At 37.8% G+C, this 23,095-nt stretch overlaps 3 protein-coding genes, 1 long non-coding RNA gene and 1 pseudogene across 5 annotated transcripts; 1 reads left to right on the top strand and 4 right to left on the bottom strand.

The window, feature by feature from the left end:
* Window positions 1-230: 230 nt before the first annotated feature.
* LOC125198671 lies at window positions 231-3,949 on the bottom strand (annotated as a pseudogene).
* Window positions 3,950-5,362: 1,413 nt separating this feature from the next.
* On the bottom strand, window positions 5,363-7,930 carry LOC125198670 (protein TRM32-like). The gene is given in 7 exon segments (XM_048096980.1): window positions 5,363-5,765; window positions 5,767-5,820; window positions 5,822-5,877; window positions 5,938-6,059; window positions 6,153-7,410; window positions 7,491-7,561; window positions 7,726-7,930. Coding segments are annotated over 7 exon segments (2,169 nt in total).
* Window positions 7,931-13,130: 5,200 nt separating this feature from the next.
* On the bottom strand, window positions 13,131-14,995 carry LOC125198669. Its single transcript, XM_048096979.1, has 3 exons — window positions 14,585-14,995; window positions 13,959-14,456; window positions 13,131-13,232 (listed from the first exon to the last, which is right to left on the bottom strand). The coding sequence occupies exons 1-3, from the start codon at window positions 14,993-14,995 to the stop codon at window positions 13,131-13,133; spliced, it is 1,011 nt and encodes a 336-aa protein (XP_047952936.1).
* A 2,065-nt stretch (window positions 14,996-17,060) lies between these two features.
* LOC125198666 lies at window positions 17,061-18,553 on the bottom strand. Of its 2 annotated transcripts, XR_007172445.1 has the most exons (3): window positions 18,073-18,543; window positions 17,907-17,996; window positions 17,061-17,566 (listed from the first exon to the last, which is right to left on the bottom strand). It is a non-coding gene; the product is annotated as an uncharacterized LOC125198666 (long non-coding RNA). The 2 variants fall into 2 exon arrangements; XR_007172444.1 differs by having other exon boundaries at window positions 17,061-17,996; window positions 18,073-18,553.
* Window positions 18,554-22,068: 3,515 nt separating this feature from the next.
* LOC125198665 (probable protein phosphatase 2C 23) lies at window positions 22,069-23,090 on the top strand (the record flags this gene model as incomplete). Its single annotated transcript, XM_048096976.1, has 1 exon — window positions 22,069-23,090. A coding segment is annotated over exon 1 (834 nt), but the record flags the coding sequence as incomplete, so codon positions are not given.
* Window positions 23,091-23,095: the final 5 nt, after the last annotated feature.

The raw sequence follows: 23,095 nt of genomic DNA, 5'->3' as shown, positions 1-23,095 counted from the left end.
GTTATTTATTTCCAGCAGTTGATGAAGAAACTTGACAAGAAGCATGATACTTCAGATAATATATTAGGCCATATAACAAAATGAAAACATCATATAGGTGATGCAACCTAATGCCTAAGATCTTGAGGACATAAGAAACATAAATGAAGAAACTTGAAAAATAACAATACTACAGATAAGGGATTAGGAACATTATATTTCAAAGCACTAAAGTTAATTCTTACAAAGCATTACCTCTTTTGACGTGTGTAGACGAACTTTGTTACAGGTGGAACTTTCTTAACCTCTCCATCTTTCAAGTTATTGTCACGGCAATCTTGCTCCATGACATTAGTGAAGTCGAGTTGCTTCTCGACAGATTTAAGAACTGAAGTCCTTTTAAATCGTAATCGATATGGAGGAGATGAATTAAATGACTGATTGCTGTTAACCCATCTTCATTATCGCAAGTAGGATTTTCACATAAGCTGTTGTTCTGCAGCCCCGTATTCTCAGAACTATTTGTCTGGTCATGATCAGTATTAGATATAACTGTTTCCTTAGGCTGCTGCAGCTCAGACTTTCTCTTTCTTAGTATTGATGGAGTGATTGGAAAGCTTTTTGCAGCAATTCTCAGTATAGACTCAGGGGTTTGAGTATACAAGCTTCTACTATTTACACTTGGTGGAGTAATGAAAGGTGTGGGTGACAATGCCGTGACATCTGCTTCCGGTTGCATCAAGAAAGTACTACAAAGATTTGAATCTAGCTGACCATGGCTTTCTATTACTGGTGGCTCATAATATAATGTCTCATAAATTGGAGTATCACAATGCACTGCTGCTCCGATAATTCGGTATTGATCAACTTCCCCACAGAATCTATGTCTCTCAAACTCAGATTCTGCATTTGATTGGGTAGTCACTGCCAGACACTTTGTGCCCTCAGGATTCGTAGACTCACACTGCCGATAGGCAGCAACATCATGATCAGCGAGAATAGCATCTAGCTTATCCTTCCCATCTTTAACTTTACATGATTCAATAGTATCACCCAAAGCCAAAACAGGCGACCTCACTAAAGCTGTCCTACTGATATCCCTAGCACCATTTAGAAGAACATTTTTAGATACTGGAGGGAGGCTCCCTGTAGCCAAATAGAACTCCAGCTTTTTCTTCAGTGAGCTATTCCAGTGATTCTTGATTGCATTGTCGGTTCTGCACAGATAAGAACTCAATTAAAATATCTGCAAAGTATCTGCTGCGCAGTAATCATTAAGGATCATTGCTCCCCACTGTTGGTACTACCGCCCTTTTCTTCTTTGTTTTATTTCCTTTTTTGGCTGGCATTTTGCCTTCCAAATTATACACAATTTTACACAATAATATACCTAATATGGAACACTGCTACAAGATTGTGCAGTTCAGGAGAGGGGAGAAAAAGTTCTGTTGATAATTTGGTAATTGTCCAAAGGACTCATAAGTTTGACGACACAATGAACAAATCATATCAGCTCAAACAGAGCCATTTCAGCAATTTGCAGGCTTACTATATAGTACTCCTAATTCAGTATTTAATTCTCTAGTCTCATTTGCAATTGCAAGCATTAAAAATTACTTTCATCTGTGACTTATCAGCATCTTTCATGAGAATAATCTCCATATCTGTGCAGCTAAGAAAGTCGCATAAGAAGTCCCACATAAAACAAAGTTGAAACTCTTAGCAGTTAAAATATATAACATGCACAGTTCACACCAGCACCAGTATCCCAATTTTTTTCCAACTTCCTGACTTTAGTCCACAAAAGTGTCAGTCTTATTTGTCCTTTTAAATATACAGAAGACAGAAGTGTCACTTTTATTTCAATAGTTTTACTGGATAGACTACAGATATCGGATGAAAAGGCTACCAGAATTTCATTTTGATGTGTAAGTTGCTAGATGAAGAGCAAACATCAATTTTCCTTTACAACACAATATATTCCTTATTTTTCGTCTTCTGAGTAAAATAAGTTAGCAAAAGAACGGTACCTTCCAGGCAGAAGCTTAGCTAATTCAGCCCATTTATTCCCATTGATCCGATGAGCATTAAGCAGAGTAAGCTCCTCGTCCAATGTCCAAGCATCCTTCTTAATATCTGGATTCAAATGGTTGTGCCACCTGAATATTACTCCCTCCGTCCCATAAAAATAGGGACTTTGGGGATGGCACGGGTTTTAATACAAAATTGGTAAAGTAAGAGAGAGATAGAAAGAAAAAAGTGATTGGAGTATTGTTAGTGGAGAACGGGATCACCTCATAAGAGAGAAAAACTTGCCAAAAATGGAAGATGACTATTTTTGTGGGACGACCGAAAATGGCAAAAGAAGACTATTTTTTTTTGGGACGGAGGGAGTTTCTTCCAAGACTTCCCTCTGAAAGCTGACACTGCTTTTCGTAGTGTATCATCCTGAAGCAAAATTGTTTAATTTAATGTTCAGTAAATATTGCCTGAAGAATAACAGAATTACTTGGGAAGTTGCATTTCTTAACAACCACTTGAATTCCAGTTGTCATCATGCAACATTAAGGTCAAAACCAGAAATGAAGTCATTATTCCAGCACAAGATACATACATTCATTTGGAATAGTTCTTACCTCCTCTGGAGTCCAACCTCCTTTCGCTCTTCTAATTGGACCGGTAGTTCTTCTGTAAACCCAAAAATGGTATCAAATGTAAGATTATCATTTTTAAAGAAAAAAGTACTCTTTATTCCATTGGCAATAAATGCAAAAGTTTGTCCAGTTCTTTGTTCCAGAGTAGAGGTGAGGTCAAAAACATATATTTCAAAACAGATTGGTGAGAGCTAGTGAAATAGGTACATATTATATACACCGACGAGATGTCATACCAGTTAAGAATAGAATCTTATGTTATTCTCTCAAAGAAAAAAAAATGTTCGAAATTATGAATTGCTGCTGCTCCTTTAACGGGACAAGCAACCAATTTGGCATGATAAAGCTAGATTTAATTCAAAAGGCACCACCATACTAGAATACTTGATGTGCATGGGTAGAACTAGAAAATAATTAATGAAGTTCACATCTTTCTAGTTTCTTATAAGACAAGAGAAGAATATTCACACAAATGCGCTGAAAAAGAAACAAATTCATTATAATTCAGTATCTAACAACCATACAAAATCAATCAAAAACATGCATCATCAATAGAAACATCTTTTATTCATGTATTTATATTGGGAAAGAGAAAATGCGTCACAAAAGAAGAAGCAATATGATTCAGATAACACTAAGCCAGACATGAAAATTAAATATCTTGAACCATAAATATCACATGCACTCATCAAAAATGAAAGAATGCAATACCTATGAGCTGGAGAAACACTTCTCGGACTAGTTGCCCCAGGAGACTTTAGTGCGGCGCTGCTACTGTTCTCGAAACAGAGGAGCTTGAAGCAACAGTAGATTCCTTGTTCTCAAGGCAAATATCATCAAATTTTACCTCTGCCATTAGTCCCTATACATTATCACAAGTCTAAATTCCTAAGCTTCCTTAATTCAACCAATCGAATAAACTTCCAAACAAATTGTACAACTCCAATCAAATTAAAGAAAAATTAAATCTTTAGCTCGAATACTAAACTAAGTCCAGATCTCAGAAACGAATGGTAATTGACACCACAAGACTCGGAGCCAGGAACGCCGCACGAAGAAATTCCAAACCTCACACAAATATTCGATTGATCACAGCAGTTGAATACGTAAAACGCAGTAATATTGATCAAACAGCAAGCAACACAAAGGAACACCACAAAATTCGCAAAAACTCAGAATCCTATCGCCTCTAAATAAAAATTGCATCGTCTAACCTCACCAATTGGGAAAGTAGCTCCTCGGATTCCCAAGCCCTAAGAAAACTAAAAAATCTGTGAATTGAAAGAGAGAAAATCCCCCAGCTTCGAAAACCTTGCCCGTTGAAATTGGAGAGAGAAACAAATAAATATATAATGATTTGTATATAACGAATACCTGCGAGATGCCGTGTCCAATTTATATATCCATATATTACTATTTGTAATTTAATTTTATAAACTTGAATGGAATATCTCAGATTTCATTTTTCACTTTCGCCATTAAATATTATCATTTCATTTTATTATAAATTTAATATATAAAAATACAACCTATATTCTCATCCTTTACAAAATTAAACAATTTCAAAAACTCACGCATATCCAATATGAAACATTTATTCTCAAACAAATGGAGTATTTATTATGAAAAAATTGTTGCATCAAATTAGGATCTATAATCACTGTTTAAATATATATTATCAATTTTGATGAACTTCAAATAGTTAATTATTACAAATTGTCTGTAAAATTTTATTTATCTATATTTATATATGATGAAAGAACATGAGAGAAATCAGTTACATTCTTGAGAATTAAAATTGCTAGAAGAAAGTGTTTTACCTATTTCAGAAAACCTACATTGATATGTACTTTGCATTGATACGCATGCAAACAAGATACTTCTTCTGTGTCTCATTGTAGTTGAGGGTTCTTTTAAAACATCTCCGAAGTAAATTAAATGCGAGGGGTTAACTAATATAACTACCATATTTATCATTTCTTATGAAAAATCATTTCCGATGGGAAAGGTATTTGAGAATGTATTATACATTTCCATTTGAAGAATACCTCTCCATCAATAGAGAGGTATTTGAGAAAGATATTATTCTTTATATTTTTTTAATGCATTTTGTATAATTATTTTATATAAAAGAATTAATTTACCTTTCTATATATTTTTTTTCTTTGGAATATGTTATTTTTCAGAAGGGTATATTTTACTTTTAAAGAAGGTAAATATATGATTTATATTTTCCATATATCTTCCCTTCTTGAAGATGTTATTAGGCATAGAGATAAGATCGAGTTTTTAGTGAGTTAAATTGAATAAGAATAAAGTAGGACTATGACAAAACACATTCAACTTGAGAGAAAAAATAAATTGAGAGAAAATGTGCATCGATCAAAATATTGACGGCAAAGGTTTGGAAGTGAAAAAATGGAAAAAATATAAAATGCAAAATGCAAAGTCGAAAGACTTTATGATATTATTTTCTAGAGACTGTAAATGTGTAACCTACTCGGAAACTTATTTATGTAATTCGCTCTATGTTTCACCTACACTAGAGTATCATCTAGTTCAAGAATAAACATAAATCCATGATGAAAAATAAAAAAATTATGAATCATTGATCACCTGATCAAGTGCTTATAAACCATACATTCAACTATAGCATTTGATATTGATCATCATTCATCTTTACACTATATATCATAATCAAACTACTCAAACTAATAGCTACAAAAAAATCAAGGTTCAAAAATCTCATCAACAAGATCATCAAATATGATTTCCTCAAGCTCCAGTCCTACACACTCTGCATCCAACTGCAGATTCATCCAACCGTCGTCCCGACCCAAGTCTCGGCTCACAGCATCATCCATATCCGTATCGGACTGAGGCACGGAGCTAAGCAGCCATCTTATCTCGGCCCACACTTGCTCCAAGACGCGCGATCCCTTAGGCAAGGGATGCACACTCGACGGGTAGTAAGGACGCGTGGGCCAATAGCAGAAAGATCTTTCATGGATCCCTAGCAAGACCTGGTTGATGAGATCAAACAAGAGGATCTGGTTGGATATCCCATCTTCTTGATCCGGTGCACAACACGACTCGTGCTGATCGCTCTTCACTTCCTCAAACACTGAGGGTGAGAGGGTACTCCCCTGACCGCCACTTTCCCAGCGTGCTCTCGTTCCTCGTGAACCGGATAGCTCAAGCACCCCCTCACGTAGTTGAACTCCGCATTGTTCTTCTCATCCCCCTGCACGTGCACCAGTTAGCTATACAACTCCTTTATTTGGCTCTCTTGAACTATGCCTACAGCGTCTTGTGCTGACATACACCTATCGTATACGTCTACTTCCCCTTCTTCCACATCAACCTCGATTAGTTCATCATCATGTGATAGCTCAGCACTACTTTGCCTTTTGGAGGATCTTGAATCTACAAAACATTCAACAGAGTCACATCACCAAATCATGCACTATCATCTTTGAGAGTTATTCAAATTTAATGAAAATGAAAGCTACTACTTACCATCTAAGGGTGATGCTTCATGCTCTTGTTGCTCAACTTCTGATGGCATCGTCTCAGACGACCTCCTCTCCCTCGCCTTCTCATCAATTGAATCACCTGCATCATTCTCCTCTTCTTGCTCCCTATGTCCAGTGACACCTCCATCTTCACCATCCACACGTTCCAACGCCCTCTCCTCGCTAAACCTGATATCAGGAATATGAGTCCTGATATCAGGAAGCGAGAGAATCCTCGCCAGAGTGGGAGGCTTCCTCCCAACACCACTCAACTTGGATTCATTTCTTTTACCCTCTTTTCCGGAGCTAATGTCCAGCAACTGATTATACCTATCCAACGAATGATCAAACGACGTCGCCCTCTTGTAGTCCTTTGAAGAAGGGCCTTTGCCAAAATCCGACCTCCCGGCCTGGACACCATCCTCGGCCAACTTCTTCGAGGGGCTAGTCCCGTAAGGCACCTTATGGTGCAACGCGTCCATCATGATCCGATTCTTCTCCTTCTTCCTATCCCGGATGACATACCTGATCTTCTCCCGGATATTCTTGAAACGCATGAGGCCAGCTCTGTTCTCGTCGCTCTTCTTCCTCAAAATGGTGGCTGCTGCTGCTGCAGGCGAAGCAGCATTGTCCAAAACCTCACACGCCTCGTTCTCTTGCTTAATCTCCTCTCTACTCTTTTTCACAGACGCAACAGCAGAATCATGACTCCTCCTAGCAGCAGCACAGCCTTCCAAATCATCGAAATCTCTCGCACCCGAATGAGCAAACGAGATGGACTTGTTCAATCCATATCTCAAGTTAGGCGAACGACGACAATGCAGCTGATTAGCCATAGATATACTTGGATCTTTCATGATATTCAAGAACATCTCCTCTCTCAAATTGAGAAGATTCAACGCATCCATGAAAAGCTTTGATTCTTGAAGAGCATCGCCTCTGGTTGGCTCGATTGCATAAATCAAGTTGCCATGAACAAGGGTGTGATCTCTAACAGGGTGATCTCCAAACTGATCAACCTCATTCTGTTTCAAGTAGTTGAGCCTCATGTGGTGCGAGGTTGAAGCATAGGGGTCGGAGCAGCCCTCGAGAGGCGCCTCCACGCAGTCGAAAGACTTCCCCTTATGGTGGGACGGGAGGTTCTCGTCTGGCGGTGTTCGCACGGGATAGGACGTGCTCCTTCGGTGGCGGCCTTTCTTCCCCGTCAAGGTTTTTATTCTTGCCTTCATGGAGGGGGTTTTGTGGTCGGCGGCGCGCTTAGCCTGAGACAATTCAAACTATGCATGTGTCAGAGCTGTCTGACCTAAAATGTGCCTTCTTATCATGTTTTGTCTTAACGTACTCTAGATTTTTGGACGGAGGGCTCGACGATGTCTTGCTCGGCTTCTTCTTCAACACTTGAAGAAGCTTTGCCTGCAAATATATATGAGACAGAGGAGATGGATGAGAATATACGTATTGTAAGCAATTGAAACTAAAAATAAATTACAAGGAGAACTGATGAACCTCTTCTCTTATCACCGATTCATTTTAGGATGCAATCTATGGATTTCTATCGTGTATATATTTAGTAGTACCATTGCCATTGGAGGGCTTTCCATAAACGAGACAAGCACGGGGGATTCGTTTGACGACTTTGTCCCATCGATTTTGTTGCAAAGTGTGAAGAATACCCCACATGCATCCAGGGCCATGATGTTTCAACGCAATTTGTGAGTCTTTTTTCTCCAAATTCCTCCCTATTTTGAACATTCTACTCTTTTGATCATCAAATATTCCCATTATTTTACAAACAATATTCAGATTCTCAGCTTATTTTGTTTGTATTGCCAAGAAGGAAGAAATTCATGAAATGCGCATCAAGAGAGGTTCGTAGTAGAAACGTTGATGGTGATGGTGGGATATCCGTGTTATTCTCTGTGGCTATGCCTGTATTAATCAAATTTAGAGAGAGTGGGATGGATTTGACGCATGTTTCAAAAAATTTAAATATCACATAAAACACTTTCTAATAAAATACACTCTACTTTAATTTTGGTTCATTTTAATTTCTGTCTATTTTGCCTATAAAAAAGTTATTAGAAACGCCACTTCACAACACTTGTAAGAAATAAAAATCTGAAATACATTTTTGGTACAATTTCCCATAATTGAGGATTGAAATTAGTGCAGTTTGAACAATAATTATTTCAAGGCCCAATGGGGCGTAAAAAGCCCAAGTTACTGGTGTTCAATTGTGCTCCCCTAAGCCTGTTATATTGAAATTGAATGGGGCTAAATTATTTTCTAGGTAGGGTTATTTTCAGATTCTAGTGGTCTGGGTGTATCCGGATAATCATAATTACAAAAAATTTTGTAATTATAATTAGTTAAACACATATGAAACACTGAATTTTTATTTTCAAACCCCAATTAGATCCATTGCACTAAGTCAATAAATAAATCAACCCAAATTTGTTGTTTATTCATATTGGCGAGATTTGATATCTGAACTAGTCGTGCTCCAGGAATATATGATCTTTCAACAATAAATTCCTATCTAATTTATTTTAAAATAATCGAAAAGAAAATTTGGTAACTACAGTTGTTGAAATAGTTTGGCAGGCTATAACCATTTTCTGGTGCAATTGGGCAAACTGATGTATCAAAAGTCAATGTTAAATTATTAATTAATAGTACAATGTGCCTATATTTAGGTCTAATCAACCAATGACTAACTATTTCATATTCCAACGGGTCGATCTTTATTAGTTTAATCATAGATATTAAACGTGAAAGGAGATATAGTCCTAAAAATCGACAAAAAAAAAGCACAATGTATTATTGAATTAACTCGTTGGGTGTAGCTTTCTAAAAGAACTTATTCGATGTAGCATATAAGGAATTATTTTTTATTTATAATAATTGAGCTATATTATCTTTTGAGGTGTTATAATTAAGGTAAAAGATCATGTTATCTCCGGTTAAAAATAATTTTTTTAATCACTCATACTTTATTTTGTCTTTTATTTATTTGCTCTTCGTTACATTTTTTCTCTATATAATTTACTAAACACTATTTTCTAATTCTTATGCCCAAAAACATCTCACTTGGGACTGAGGAATTACAAACATTTTATAGTATTATTTTGAATTAGTATGACCCATCTTTCACCCAAATTAAAATGATTATTCTAGTTACTAATCAAATATTATTTCGTGGAGTTTACTCTAATTTGGCATGCATAAAGAAAATACGAGGCGTTGAAATTGTTCTGCCCATCTAGAAGCTCCAATAGTTATATTTCTTTTTTAATTGATGACAATCATTTACTAATTAAATACATGGTTGATTATAGTTTATATTTTAGAATTAATGGCCATTCAACAAAATTCTCAAATCAATGATAATTATCACCACACAATGCACGAACATCATAGAAATAACAAAAATAACAAAAGTAACTCATTGTTCGATTTCCGACTATATATTACTACTCCCTCCGTCGCATTAAAAATAAAACATTTATTTTTTGACACGAGATTTTATGTAATACTATTATTATTTTGTGAGTTAATGATGAGAGAATAAAAGAAGAGAGATGAAAAAGTAGAGATATGAAACGTTTCCTTTTTTAATGAAAACGTTTCATTTTTAATACGGATGAAGTATGATGTATCCCATTGGCCTCAGAGGCATTTGCCTTAATTTCCATATTCATTAAAAAAAGTAAGTCAAATGTATAATATTTGGACAATTTGAAATAACACATTCAAATCCAATATCCGAGTATTTTTGTGAAATGGCTACAAAAGAATAAGAGTGATAGCTTTTCCACACTTATTTTTGAAATCTATTTGAAAAAGAACAACTGGATTATATTATTCGTATTTCGTAACGACTATTTCATAGAGATATTCAATGATACTTCCTATAAATTAGAAGTTTGAATTGAAATTTTATGCAATGACTATGATGAATTTACGGTAATTAGCGAAGTAGGTTAGAGTCAAATTAAAACAGTCCAACTATCTTAAACTGAATACTCTTAATCAAATTGAATTTCCTCATTGAATAGGTGAAAGTCAAAACCTATAATCAATATCTCACGCGTATGCATGTGCAAAATTTTCTCAATACCAAAGGTCGGTACACACTCTTCACACGCATATCAAATTTTTTTTTTTTCCCATTTTCTCTGTATATAATTAATGGAGTAATTTGCGTGCTGATCCTGTAGTACTTTTCTAATTTAAATGTATACGTACATCCTTTGGATAGTTAAAAATCTTAAATATAAGTATTAAAACTGAAATTATATGCAGTCAATTTGATCATGAAATTCTATACTAAAGTAGTACATTCTTAAATTAATTTTAATGGCTTTATATATTCGCAAGTATTTTTATATGTTTATAACAACAAAAAATGTTTCATCCAACCTATACATTATACATAGCCCTCCAAGTAATTTAATTTTTACTTAAATATTACTCTCTTCGTCCATTATTTAAAGTCCTATTTTAATTCGACACAGATTTTAAGAAATGTAAAAAAAAAAGTGATCGAAAAGTTGTGGATTATATGCCTATTTATTTATTTATTGTAAAGAGAATCACCAATGGTTTTCCAGCTACCTCGTGATGACTCAAACCCTACAAAAATTAGTGGTAATTAGGTATTTATATTTACTCTCTCCGTTTTTTAAAATTTATCACTTATTTTTCATTTCTGTACATCTCTAAAAATTTATCATCTATCATTTTTACCATTTTTGGTAATGGACCCCACATTCCACTAATTCATTCCCACATACTTATTTTATTACTCCCTCCATCTCATAAAAATATGTGTATTTTTTATTTTCGTCCGTCCTACAAAAATATGTGCATTTCATTTATGGAAAACTATCCTATTTTATTATCCTTATACATCAACTTATTTACAACTTATACCGTCATACTAATAATATGGGTTCCACTTTCAACTAATTTTATTTTAATTCTTGTGCCATATTAATTGCTCATTGCAGCAAAAAGGGCAATTCCGTCGCCTTGGCGTCCCCACACTCCGACCCGACATCATGTGAGAGGGTTCAATCAGAGTATGCAGTAGCCCGTTAAGGAGGAATCAGGGTACGCAATTGCTCATAATTTTATGGGATGAGGGGAGTATATAAAACTGATATACTATACATGTCACTAACTTTTTCAACCCACATTCTATTATATTTCTTAAAACTCGTGCCAAGTCAAATAGTTACTACTATTAGGGACAGAAGGATTATTTTTTTAGCATAAAAAGGATCAACAATGGTTTTCCATCTATTTCATGATGACTCGAACCTCTGACCGATTGGTTAGAAAAGAAACGTTATATCAATTGAACTGCGCTTCATCGTTTATAACCTATAAGAGCATCTCCAATAGCGGCTAGCCCACCGGCTAGCCGATTCGCGTTGCTAGCCGGTCAGTTAGCCGAACCATTGGAATTGGCCAACGCGTTTTCGGCGAGAGAATAGGCGAGCGCACGCCGATTTGTGGGCGATGCGCTGGCCGCCATTGTGGCGTGCCGATCGGCGAGCGATCGGCCAGCGCTATTTTTTATTTTTTATTTTTTGAAATTTTTTTAAAAACTATATATACGCGATTTTAGTTTCATTTTCATTTGCACCACTTGTTTTAACGAGTTTTTTTCTCTCTAAATTTTTGTACAAGAGCAACATCAAGCGATGTACAACAACAACGAGTCCAGTCCGGCGACGAGCGGATCTCAGACTCCCATGGTAACCGTGGGATGCTGGATGGGCCGATGGGCGGGCGAGATGGGCTAAGGGTTTAACATCCCTTGGCAACGAGTTGATGGGGATGATAGCGGGAGCGCATGGGGGATGCTGCAAGAAGGGGATGCCTGGGCGGGGAGCAAGGGCCGTTGGCGGGCAAGAACCCAACGCCGGGAGTGGGGAGGTATGCCCCCGAGATGCCGCAGCAGATGCTGCAACAGATGACGGGGATGATACCCGGTATGGCAGGGAGGGATGCAGCTCGGTATGCATCCCGGTATGCAGGGGTCACCGGGGGGGGGGGCACGGTCTATCGTCCCTCTCTTGATTTTTTGACGGCTTCGTCTCACACGTCGACCCAGGTGGAGACGCAGTTCACTTTGGGATGACCGTTTCTCATTGCATGAGCTGGGGATCGATATCGGGGAGGCGGACACTCCCGTTCTAGACGGGTCGGGCCGCGCCGGGATCCCATGACCTCCCCCGGATGCTGGGGAGTTTTCGACCCCTCCATCCTTTGCTCGTAGCCCTCGCCGGTTGGCCAAAAGCGGGCGCAACGGGCAGCGAGGGGATCCTCCCCCCTATCGCCCCAGGAGGTCATCTCGGCACCCTCCCCCACGCGCGTACACCTTATTCTCGCGTCAAAAAATGCAAGAACAGATGTACAAGATCTTCCAAGAGTGGAGGGCCGCAACTGACCCCACAGGAGAAGAGGTTTCTTCACTCGATGCTCGAGAGCATGCAGGTGGATTTGGATGCCACGAGGGCACTGATGGGGGGCTCAAACGCGGGCTCAGATGCCACCGATGTGGAGTCCCGGGTGGCAGCGGCAACGGCGGTGAGGACGGCGACGGCGGCGATGAGGAGTAGAGAGAGGCAGGGCTCGTGTGTGGAAGCCACTTGTTTTTTTTATTATATACTTTTTTTTATCTATGTATCTTTTTTTTATTTAAATGAAATGAATGCATTTTCCATATATGTCTCATAAATTAAATTCCGTAATTAATCGTAAATTTAATTGCGTAAATGTTAGTTGTTTTTGAATTATTTTTATTGCGGCTAGCCTGTGGCTGGCCTTAGGCTAGCCTATTTGAGTAAAATAATGATTTGGCAAGTGGAATTTTAGTGTTGATGACGTGGCAGGGAGAGAGAGTGGCTGACCTAAAGGCATTGGAGATGCTCTAATATATATATAAATGGGTGCGTTAGGTGACACCACTTTAAAGTGACAACGTGACAACAACGTAGTATGCAATCTGTGATACATAAGCAATCAATCTGCGATACATAGGCAAGCTACTCGGCATGTGGTTCCAAGCAATCTGCGGTACGAAATCAGAGCAATATAATGACACCATAGACAACCTAGGCAAACAATCTGCAATACATAAGCGAGCAATCTGTGATACATAGGTAAGCAACTCGGCATATGGTTCCAAGCAATCTGTGTAACATAGGTAAACAAGCCTGCCACGTGACAAGCTAAGATTAAATTTGCTCCTAAATCTAAGGGTCTTGTGGTAGGTTATCATTTTAGGACAGTCTTATATACACATATATAAAAGGAGAGTTATGAGAATAATAAAAAAATATTATTATAATTATTATACTAAAATTGTTAAATATAGATGTTTTATTGCTCTTATAATCATTAGAGCACTCCCAATGGTTTGGGGATAAACTCCCTTATTTCTCCCTAACTCCTGCCACATCAGCGCCACATCAGCACCAAAATTTATCCCCAGTTTTTAGCCAACTTTTAGCCAACCTCTCCAATGGTTTCTCCCTTATTTCTCCCTAACTCAACATTTCATTTTTACATCATCACTAATTTAATTGTTTTATTTTTATATATAATAAAGCTAGCTTATTTAATTTATAAGATAAAACAAATAATAGTAATAAAGTTCGTTGTATTAAACACGGGTACACATTACAACGAAGAAAATTAAAAAAAAAAAAAAAAAGTACACGAATGGAAAAAAAAAATCAAAAAAAAAATTCAAAGAAAAAAAAATTCAAGGGCGGTGGGCGCGGTTTCTATTTGCCCACAATTCTTCGATGATATCGTGTTGTAGTGCTTGATGGGCCTCCTTCTGGTGTATGTCCATGAACGCCTGGAACCGTTCATGTTCGTTGTGCGGTACACCCTGGCGGGCGGACTCGGTTGAGACACCGTGACTCGATGATGCAACACTTGGGTCGTTGGTGACGTCGAGGACGCCTTCGTGTTCATCATCGATGATCATGTTATGCATGATGATGCACGCATACATGATATCGGCAATATCCCCCTGGTAGAAAAAGCGCGTCGGGCCCTTTACCAGTGCAAATCGCGATTGGAGCACCCCAAATGCCCTCTCCACATCCTTGCGCGCAAACTCTTGCGCTCGGGCAAAATACCTTCTTCTATCTCCGAGTGGGCATCTGATCGTCTTCAGAAACACGGGCCATTGCGGATAGATGCCGTCAGCCAGGTAGTACCCCATGTTATGCACATTGCCATTGGCCGTGAATTCGATGGAGGGGCCTAACCCGTTGATCCGCTCGTTGAAAAGGGGCGAGGAATTGAGAACATTTAGGTCGTTGTTCGACCCGGCTATACCAAAATAAGCATGCCAAATCCAAAGCCGTTGGTCGGCAACGGCTTCAAGAATGATGGTGGGATGCGTACCTTTGTAGCCGGTAGTGAACTGGCCTCGCCACGCGGTTGGGCAGTTCTTCCACTGCCAGTGCATACAGTCGATGCTTTGCCGAGCATCCCCGGAAAGCCGTGGGTCCTCCAGTGCCAATCCAGTAGGAACTGGCAGTCAGCTGCGTCCGGCGAGCGAAGGTAGTGCTCCCCAAATATCTCTCGCACGCCCTGACAGAAATTCTTCAGGCACTCGTTGCCAGTCGTCTCGCCGCATTGCAGATACTCATCGAACATGTCGGCGGACCCTCCGTATGCCAACTGCCGGATGGCAACAGTGCATTTCTGTAGGGGCGATAGTCCGGGCTTCCCTGCTGCGTCTCGCTGGAGCCGGAACTCGGGGTAACGCGCGGACAACGCATTAACAATGCGCAGGAAGAGGGAGTGGCGCATTCTGAACCGGCGACGAAATACATCTCGCCGGATAACGTGGTTCCTCCGCGAAATAATCGGCGAACAGCCGATCGTGCGCACCAGTGTGGTTGCGAGGGATGTATCGGCGCCGCCGGCGGATTGGCCGTTGGGGGGGTGGCTGCTGCATTCGAGCGATCTCGCTTTGTATGTAGCGGGAGATATAGTTGTTGATTGGGTTGTTGGCGAAACCCGCTACATCCCATCCGGTGGGAGCGGAGGTACCTCTTCTTCGGAAGAAGAATGTGATATTTCCTCGTCGGACTGAGCACGAGACGATGAATCAGAACTCATTTAATAAAGATGGAGAGAAAAAAGATTGAAAATTTGTGTGAATGAAGTTTGTGGGTGATGAATGGAGGAAGAGGATGAAATATTTATAGGGGTGGAAATTAGAATATGACCGTTGAGGGAAAAAAAAAAAAAAAAAATTGATCATCGCCGAAAAATCGCCGAACAGCTCCCCACAGTGGCCGGCGATGATCCGGCGATAGCCCGGCGTTAAAACGCCGCTTGGCGTAAAATCGGTAGGAATTTCGCCGAAAAATCGCCGAACTCCTCCCAATGGCCGGCGATAAGTCGGCGATATCCGGCGAAAAATCGCCGGATTTTCACCGTCGCCATTGAGAGTGCTCTTAGAAGAAGTTGACTCTACATTTTTCTAATTCATTTCACTCTCATTTTATTACAAACTTATATATACAAATCGATTTATATTTAACCAATTTTTTTAATTTACTTTCATTCTATATTTTTTAAAACATGTATTAAATCAAATAATTAGGACTCCTAATATAGAACAAAAAGAGTATTTTTTAATTATTTTAGTGTTAAAATTCTAATATCATGTCTCACATCGGCTTGGTGATGATCCTATCTCTTCTATATAAGGATGGATAACCCTCCCCCTTATGAGGCCTTTTAAGGGGTGAGTGGCCCATTTCTAATATGGTATCAGAGCGGGCCCAAGTCGATGATGAATTATATCTCTTTATCTCTTCTCTTGCCTACCCACGTGATGGAAGTCCGATGTGTCATTCCGGCCCACACGTGAGGGGGCGTGTTAAAATTCTAATATCTTGTCTCACATCGTCTTGGTGATGATCCTATCTCTTCTATATAAGGATAGATAACCAGTGGCGGACATATGTAGAGCCTTGGGGGACCCATGGAACCCCCAAGAATTTCAAATTTCCTTATATATATTTTATATTAATGAGATTTAAGTGTTAATTTTTCAGCTCAAGTGGTCTTCTGCTAGGCCTAGCAGCTACCAGGTCCGTGTTCAATTCTCCACAAGTTCAATTTTGGCTTTTTTATTTCAATTTATCTTTACACCAAAAAAAATTATAATAATAATCGTACTCCTATATTAGTACTTCATTAATTAACCCATCTCAAAATTTATCCATAATTGATAGTAGTATTAATTTTTCCTTATGTTATTTGTGATGTTTTTGTATTTTTCTACAACTATTATAAATAAAAAATTTCAGATTTTATACTTCATTAATTAATTTATTCCAAAATTTATTCATAACTAATTATACTCCATTAAAAATATATATATTTCTAGTTTTGGTATTATTTAATTATTTATATCTCATTACTCATTTTTCTCGCAATTGTCGGCTATGCTAGCATAAAAAAAATATCCTACAATTGTTATCAATAAATTGGACCCCAACGTCAAAATCCTGCGTCCGCCACTGTGGATAACCCTCCCCCTTATAAGGCATTTTAAGGGGTGAGTGACCCATTTCTAATATTTAGCATTGAAATATCTCATATTTCTATTGCATATTAATTCTCTTATTATATCTCTTCCATTAACCTCCCTCTCACTGACCCCTAATATTATTAGGGCGCGTTTGATTGGCATGATATGGGTTGATGAGATAGGGTAGGTGTAATGGGGTTTGCTTGATATAGCTGATAGTCCGTATCTTACTCCGACGTTTGTTTGCCCTGATATAGTTCTTATGATAGCTTATACTGTCTTTGATTTGCCATATGGAAACTAATGATAAGAAACATGTTTGCCATATTTGCCCTCATACAATTTGTATATATCCAATTTTGTCCTTCAAAACCTAACACCATCCATAACAAATCATAAAAGGCGCCCAAATTTTTATTCTCGCGCCAGTCTTTTTTGCTCTTCGCCGAGGAAGGCTAAATGCTGCAACACAAACACAATTCTGCAAATTCAACTGGGAAACTTTTTACCACTAAATTATAAGACATCAGGTATGTAATTGCATACAACGCCCTTGTTTCAAGCCACAATGTATGATGGTTTTTGTCCATTCTTAAGTTATACACACATGTCCTATCTGATTCTCGAAATAGTCTATCCAGATGACGAACATGAGCCGGAATAGAGTCTAAAACCACAGACTGACCTAGACGATCCCAACGTTTACGCTTGCGGTTTTGTGGGCATAACATTGTGATCATAAACGAGATGTGTAACAAGTTAGTTTGGTAGTTCCGAATTATTTCCTCAAGCAAGAGCAACACGGTTGTCAAGTCATTATTCGGACATGCAACCTGAAAATGCATTCCATATGCAGATACCTCACAATCCAATTTGAAAATAGCTCAAAACCTAATGTAGTAACTCAGCAACAAAAACCAAAACAAAACCAAAACCTCAACTACAAAGACGTGTTCAATTAAATCAATCCTGAATTAGACCCATACTTTTAAGGAGTCAAATTTAACAATCTAATTCACTGACTTTAACCAAATTTAACTATCAAATTCAATGGAAATCGACAATTGAAATAATTCAATCATGAATATGTGCAATAGGCAAGTGAAATTGGTCAATCGACAATTTCAATTGCAATCAGTGGACACTTGATTCTGTTGCAAAGTTTTAGCATACCGTTCGGGAACTTTCTTCATTAGCCATCGACAACTGCGTGAAATTAGAGATACCCAATTGTATAATGCGCAAACAGCAAATTTGGAGCCGCTGCGAAATTATGGTGGTTAATACCGGCAAGCCGGTAATTATCATCCAAAATTGGAAAAAAAAAATTAAGACTTACAAACTGGAATGGGGCGGATGAAGGAATCGGTGAACACGATTATCAGTCGATTAAAATTTCCGCCGCATATATCCTCGACCGCTCATAAAATTTATTCCTACAACTTTGAATTCACGAGAGGGAAAGGGGTTTTTTAGGCAATCAGTGCAATTCCAACTATCAGGATCGATAGCATACAAGCTTATCAGGGGGGAAGACCCTGATACGCATATACAGGAAACATTGCGTGGTATCTTAATTTCTCTCGGGTTGGGGTTGTATCCCGGGTCGTCGTGCATTACTGTCAGGGCAATCACAAACGAGATAAGCCCTAGATAGGAGGGCTTATCTTACCCTATCAGGGCAATCAAACGAGCCCTTATCATAATAACTCCGATAACGTTGACACTGAAAAAACTCCACAACTTTCAATAGTAATTTGGGCCCAGAACGGCAGAACGTATAAGAAAATGTTTAGATGAGCACTGATGATTAAAATGAAAAATAAAAAAATGAAGAGCTATTTTTAGTATATGTTTTAAATTTTCAAAATATAAAACCAATTGAAGTGGCTGACTTTTCAATGCCACAAATTTAAGTTATCATTTATTCATCAAACACGTATCAGACACGGAGCCCTCATTCCATGTAGCAGTTTTTGATTTATGTAATAATGAAAATAATATACTATTAAAAAGATCGAGTTAAACCTAACATAGCCGCATATCATAATATAGACAATCACTAAATATTTGAACAAGGTTTATTACATATGTGATTTGAATCATTTGATCTAACTTAACCATGTTGTGAATATGTTTGTAAGTGGTACATGGAAATAGGGGAACATAATAATATATGCAAAGGAGGATTATGTTACCTTTTACTTTATGTTAATTAATTAATTATTTCTTTAAACTAAGTGGGTTATATTAATTACCAGTTTACCACATATATATACTACTTCTTCACAATGAAAAGACAACTTGACTAATAACGAAACTTCATATTTCAGTTACAAGTAAGGCTGGAAAAGGGTGTATTCTAGAATTTGGCTAAGCATTGTCTCTTTGAATTAATTAAATTGGTCGGAATTTGAAGTCAAACAATTTTAGAACCTTTGAAAATTTTCAAAATGACAAAATACAACTATATATACACACGCGCATGGTGATAAATTGCAAAAGGCAGGGTAATAGTTATTTTATTTATTTATTAATAAGGGAACAAATTAAATTTGAATCTACATTTTTAAATAAGGATTAATCGATAAAAATTTAGTTTTATTTTGTAAACATTTCTTGATATTATAATAATATAAAATGAGACATTTTCTTAGATATCCACATTTATACAGATTTCCTCAATCCTCCCTATTAGATGCGTATATGTACCTTTCTTAAAATTCATTAACAAATTTTGATGACAATAATTAAAAAGAGGTTAGCACTTAGCATGCACCAACGCTGAATAGCAACGTATGACTTAAATATTTGTCAACTTATTTAATCATTATATTTATTGATTTTGATTTAAGTTACACTCACATATATCTAATGTATATACTATGCGTGTGATGATGATTGATGATGTTGGGCAATAGAGCAGAGCCATAATGAAATTGATAAAATTGAAAATGAAAGGCCACATTGAATTATAGGCATTATGACATCCAAATCAGCATTCCACCTTTATATTTCCAAAATTATAATATCACCATTCACAAGTGGAGCATTTTGACTTTGCATTAACCAATTATCTTCTTCTTTTATGCAAACCAAATTTAATTCAGAACCAGACGCCAAAATAATAGGAGTACTACAAAATTACAGAGTAAATCAAATTAAATTATTCGATTCTCAACATACATAATACTAATTAGATAACCTTGATCAATATCCATAATTCTCGTTTTCAACCTTAGATTATATTCGTCCAACAAATTACTCCATAATAATAATCTCGGAATCAAAACTTAAACCAACATATAATCTCGGAGTAGTAGTAATACTAATACTACAAAAACATCTTATGAAAAATAATCACGTTAACTGATAAGTACCGCATCGGTCCCATAAAAATGAGATTTTAGTGACGGTTTAGGATTTAATGCAAAAATTAGTAAATAGGAATAATAGAAATAAAAAATGATCGAAGTATTGTTGATAAGAATGAAGTCCGCCTCGTAAGAAAGAAAAGTTACCAAAATGGAAGTGGATTCATTTTGTGGGTCACACCATAATGTAAAAACAAACTATTGTTTAAGGACATATGAACTTAGGGCTAGTGATTTTCGTCACAACACGAAAATCCAACACAAACATGTACGCAATAAATTAGTTTAGACAAGCCTTATTGGCTTTGTATCCTTATTAGATTGACACGTTAGAAATTCAATAATTTTGAATTGAGTTGAAATGGCCTATTAAAAAGTACCTATATATATTATTTTACTTATTTTTAATAAAGTACTACTCTATATTTTAGTTTTATTCTTTAGGTTTATAGTGTATATAGGTTTTTATTCTATAAGCCAGGTTTAAAAATCATGTTTAGTAATGTAATATTAGGTTTGAGTCGTTATTAAGTTGTTATCGTGTCGTGTCAACTTATACTTATTATATTGTGTCATTAACGGGTTCGTGTCTTGTTCAGGTCAGGTTCAGATTTGAATAGGGATGGGGATCCAATCGGTTTGTTTGAAATCGAACCAATTAGTCAATTAACCGACATTTTTTTTGAATTCCAAAACTGAAACCGAACCCTAAGTCGGTTTGGTTCCAATCAGTCCTATCTGACAGGTTCTTCGGTTCCACCGAAGGAACTAACATCAAGTGAAAGACATTTAAAAAAATATGTGCTATCGCTATTACAATTTCTTGTACATACCTTCGAACTTCGAAGCCACTCGTCGGAGAGAGTAGCGGCACGGAGAGTCAGAGCAGCAGCCTGGTCGTGGCCTCATTGGAAATAGCAGCGACGTGGGGAGTCGGAGCAGCAACCTAGTCGTCGACTTGTAGGAGAGAGCAGTGCCATGGGCGATGGGAGAGACCAGCGTGAACGGGAGAGATAAGTTGAGACTTGAGAGAGAGAAGCATTGTGTGCAGCGACAATTCTTTAGAAAGAGGTAGGTTTTAACTTTTTATTTTTTACAATTTTTTGAAATTAAAATGAATATATGAAAAATTTAAAATTAAACCCACTAACTAGTTCTTCGGTTCTCAGTTAAAACAGAGAATCGCCTAAACCTAAACCCACAAATCGAAACTGAACCTTAACCTTAACCTTAACCTTAACCTTATTTTTTGGTTCTCAGTTATCCAAGAACCCCTATATTTGAATGTAGCAAGTCGGATTTGTACTAGGGTTAGAGAGTTTCTTTAACAAATAAACTTCAAATAAAACCTTGTTTGATTGAATCGTTATCGAATTAGCCCAATAGCAACCCAACATGCATGATTTGCCACCTTAATTCACTATTACTAATCCATTGCATTTACTAATCCATTATTACTAATCTCTCCAAACAACTACTCCCTCCATTCCATAGTAATGGAAGCAATTCTTTTCGGTACGGAGATTAAGAAATATTGTGTTAGGTGAGTTAAGTAAAGAGAGAATAAAGTGGAAAATGAAAAAGGTAGAGAAAATAAAGTAAGAGAGCTTGATCAAACAGGTGTGAAAAATGTGTTGACTTTTACTAAAATGAAAATAACTCTATTACTATGGAATATACTAAAATGATAAAATGACTCTATTATTATGGAAGATGGAGTATATGCTAGTAGCATTTACTAATCTTTCTAAAGAAGTACTACTAGTATTAATGCATTTCATCCGTATCACATTCTTCAACCGTTGGCTACTATTATCCAATAAATTCCCTTCAAACCCCACACGCACTAGTAAAAGGAAAATACACACATACACATACATACACCTATAGATACAAATCTATTTGATAACTAAGAGTCAACGCCTTCAGCCCACCAAAACCAAAACGCCTACAATTTAATAACAAATCTAAATTTTTATTCTCAACTTCCGTCACCCTTTTCAAGTCAACTCTCTCTCTCTCTTCTTCAACTCCATCACCAAACGTGAACTCTCTCAACTTCAAACCCATCTCTCTCTCTCTCTTAGAGAAAGCAAATTAAGAATTGAACATTTCCAATTATCCATAGTTTCTCTTCCTACTAGCAGAAATGGGAAACGGAATCGGAAAGCTAACTCCGTGCTTCGCGGGAGATATTTCACGGCGGCGCAACGACGTGGCGCTGTGCCTCTCGGAGCCGCTGGACGAGGGGCTGGGCCACTCCTTCTGCTACATCCCGCCCGACCCTCTTCACAAAATCCAATCTTTGGACGACCCACCAGCCTCGCAAACGACGACGGTGTATCGCACCATCTCCGGCGCTTCCATCTCCGCCAACACCTACACCCCTCTCTCCACCGCCTACGCCGCCGCTTCTGACTCAATCGACAAAGCTTCCGCCTTTGAGAGCTCCAATTTCTTCTCCTCTATCCCGCTCCAGCCAATCCCCAGAAACTCAACCGCCACCGTTAAATCCGGCCCGATCCTCAGAAACTCCGGCCCAATTTCCGGCCAAATTGAGCGCGGATTCCTCTCCGGCCCGATCGAGAGGAGCTTCATCTCCGGCCCCTTGGAGAATCAGTACGATCAGCAGCTGCAGAGGTACAAGCCCAAATCCAATAAATGGGCTTTAATCAAGAATTTCAAGAGAATTGTATCCAAATCAATCAGGGGTTTCTCTAAGGAATTGAGAAGAAATCACAATCAGGAAAGTCACCATCATCAAAATATAGAGCCCCAAAATCACATTCAAACAAGTAGTAGTAACAGCGGGAACAGCAGCACGATCACAAGCCACAATTTGAGCACAGATATGAGCTTGATTGATGAAAACGACGACGTTGGGGATGAGTCTTTTGGTAGCCAAAATTTGCAGTGGGCGCAGGGGAAAGCAGGGGAGGATAGGGTTCATGTTGTCATCTCTGAGGAGCATGGATGGGTTTTTGTAGG

Source organism: Salvia hispanica, unplaced genomic scaffold (assembly GCF_023119035.1).
Source record: "Salvia hispanica cultivar TCC Black 2014 unplaced genomic scaffold, UniMelb_Shisp_WGS_1.0 HiC_scaffold_181, whole genome shotgun sequence".
In the NCBI taxonomy this organism is placed as follows: domain Eukaryota; kingdom Viridiplantae; phylum Streptophyta; class Magnoliopsida; order Lamiales; family Lamiaceae; genus Salvia; species Salvia hispanica.
The sequence above is the reverse complement of the archived record's forward strand: the minus strand, read 5'-3'. Positions and strand labels throughout refer to the sequence as shown.

Coding starts and splice junctions, on each gene's coding strand:
- LOC125198669 (XM_048096979.1), bottom strand. CDS start 14,995: ATGCGCCACTCCCTCTTCCTGCGCATTGTTAATGCGTTGTCCGCGCGT. Junction 14,457..14,584: donor GTTCACTACCGGCTACAAAG/GTACGCATCCCA, acceptor CTTTTCAACGAG/CGGATCAACGGGTTAGGCCC. Junction 13,233..13,958: donor ATATCATCGAAGAATTGTGG/GCAAATAGAAAC, acceptor TTCGTACCGCAG/ATTGCTTGGAACCACATGCC.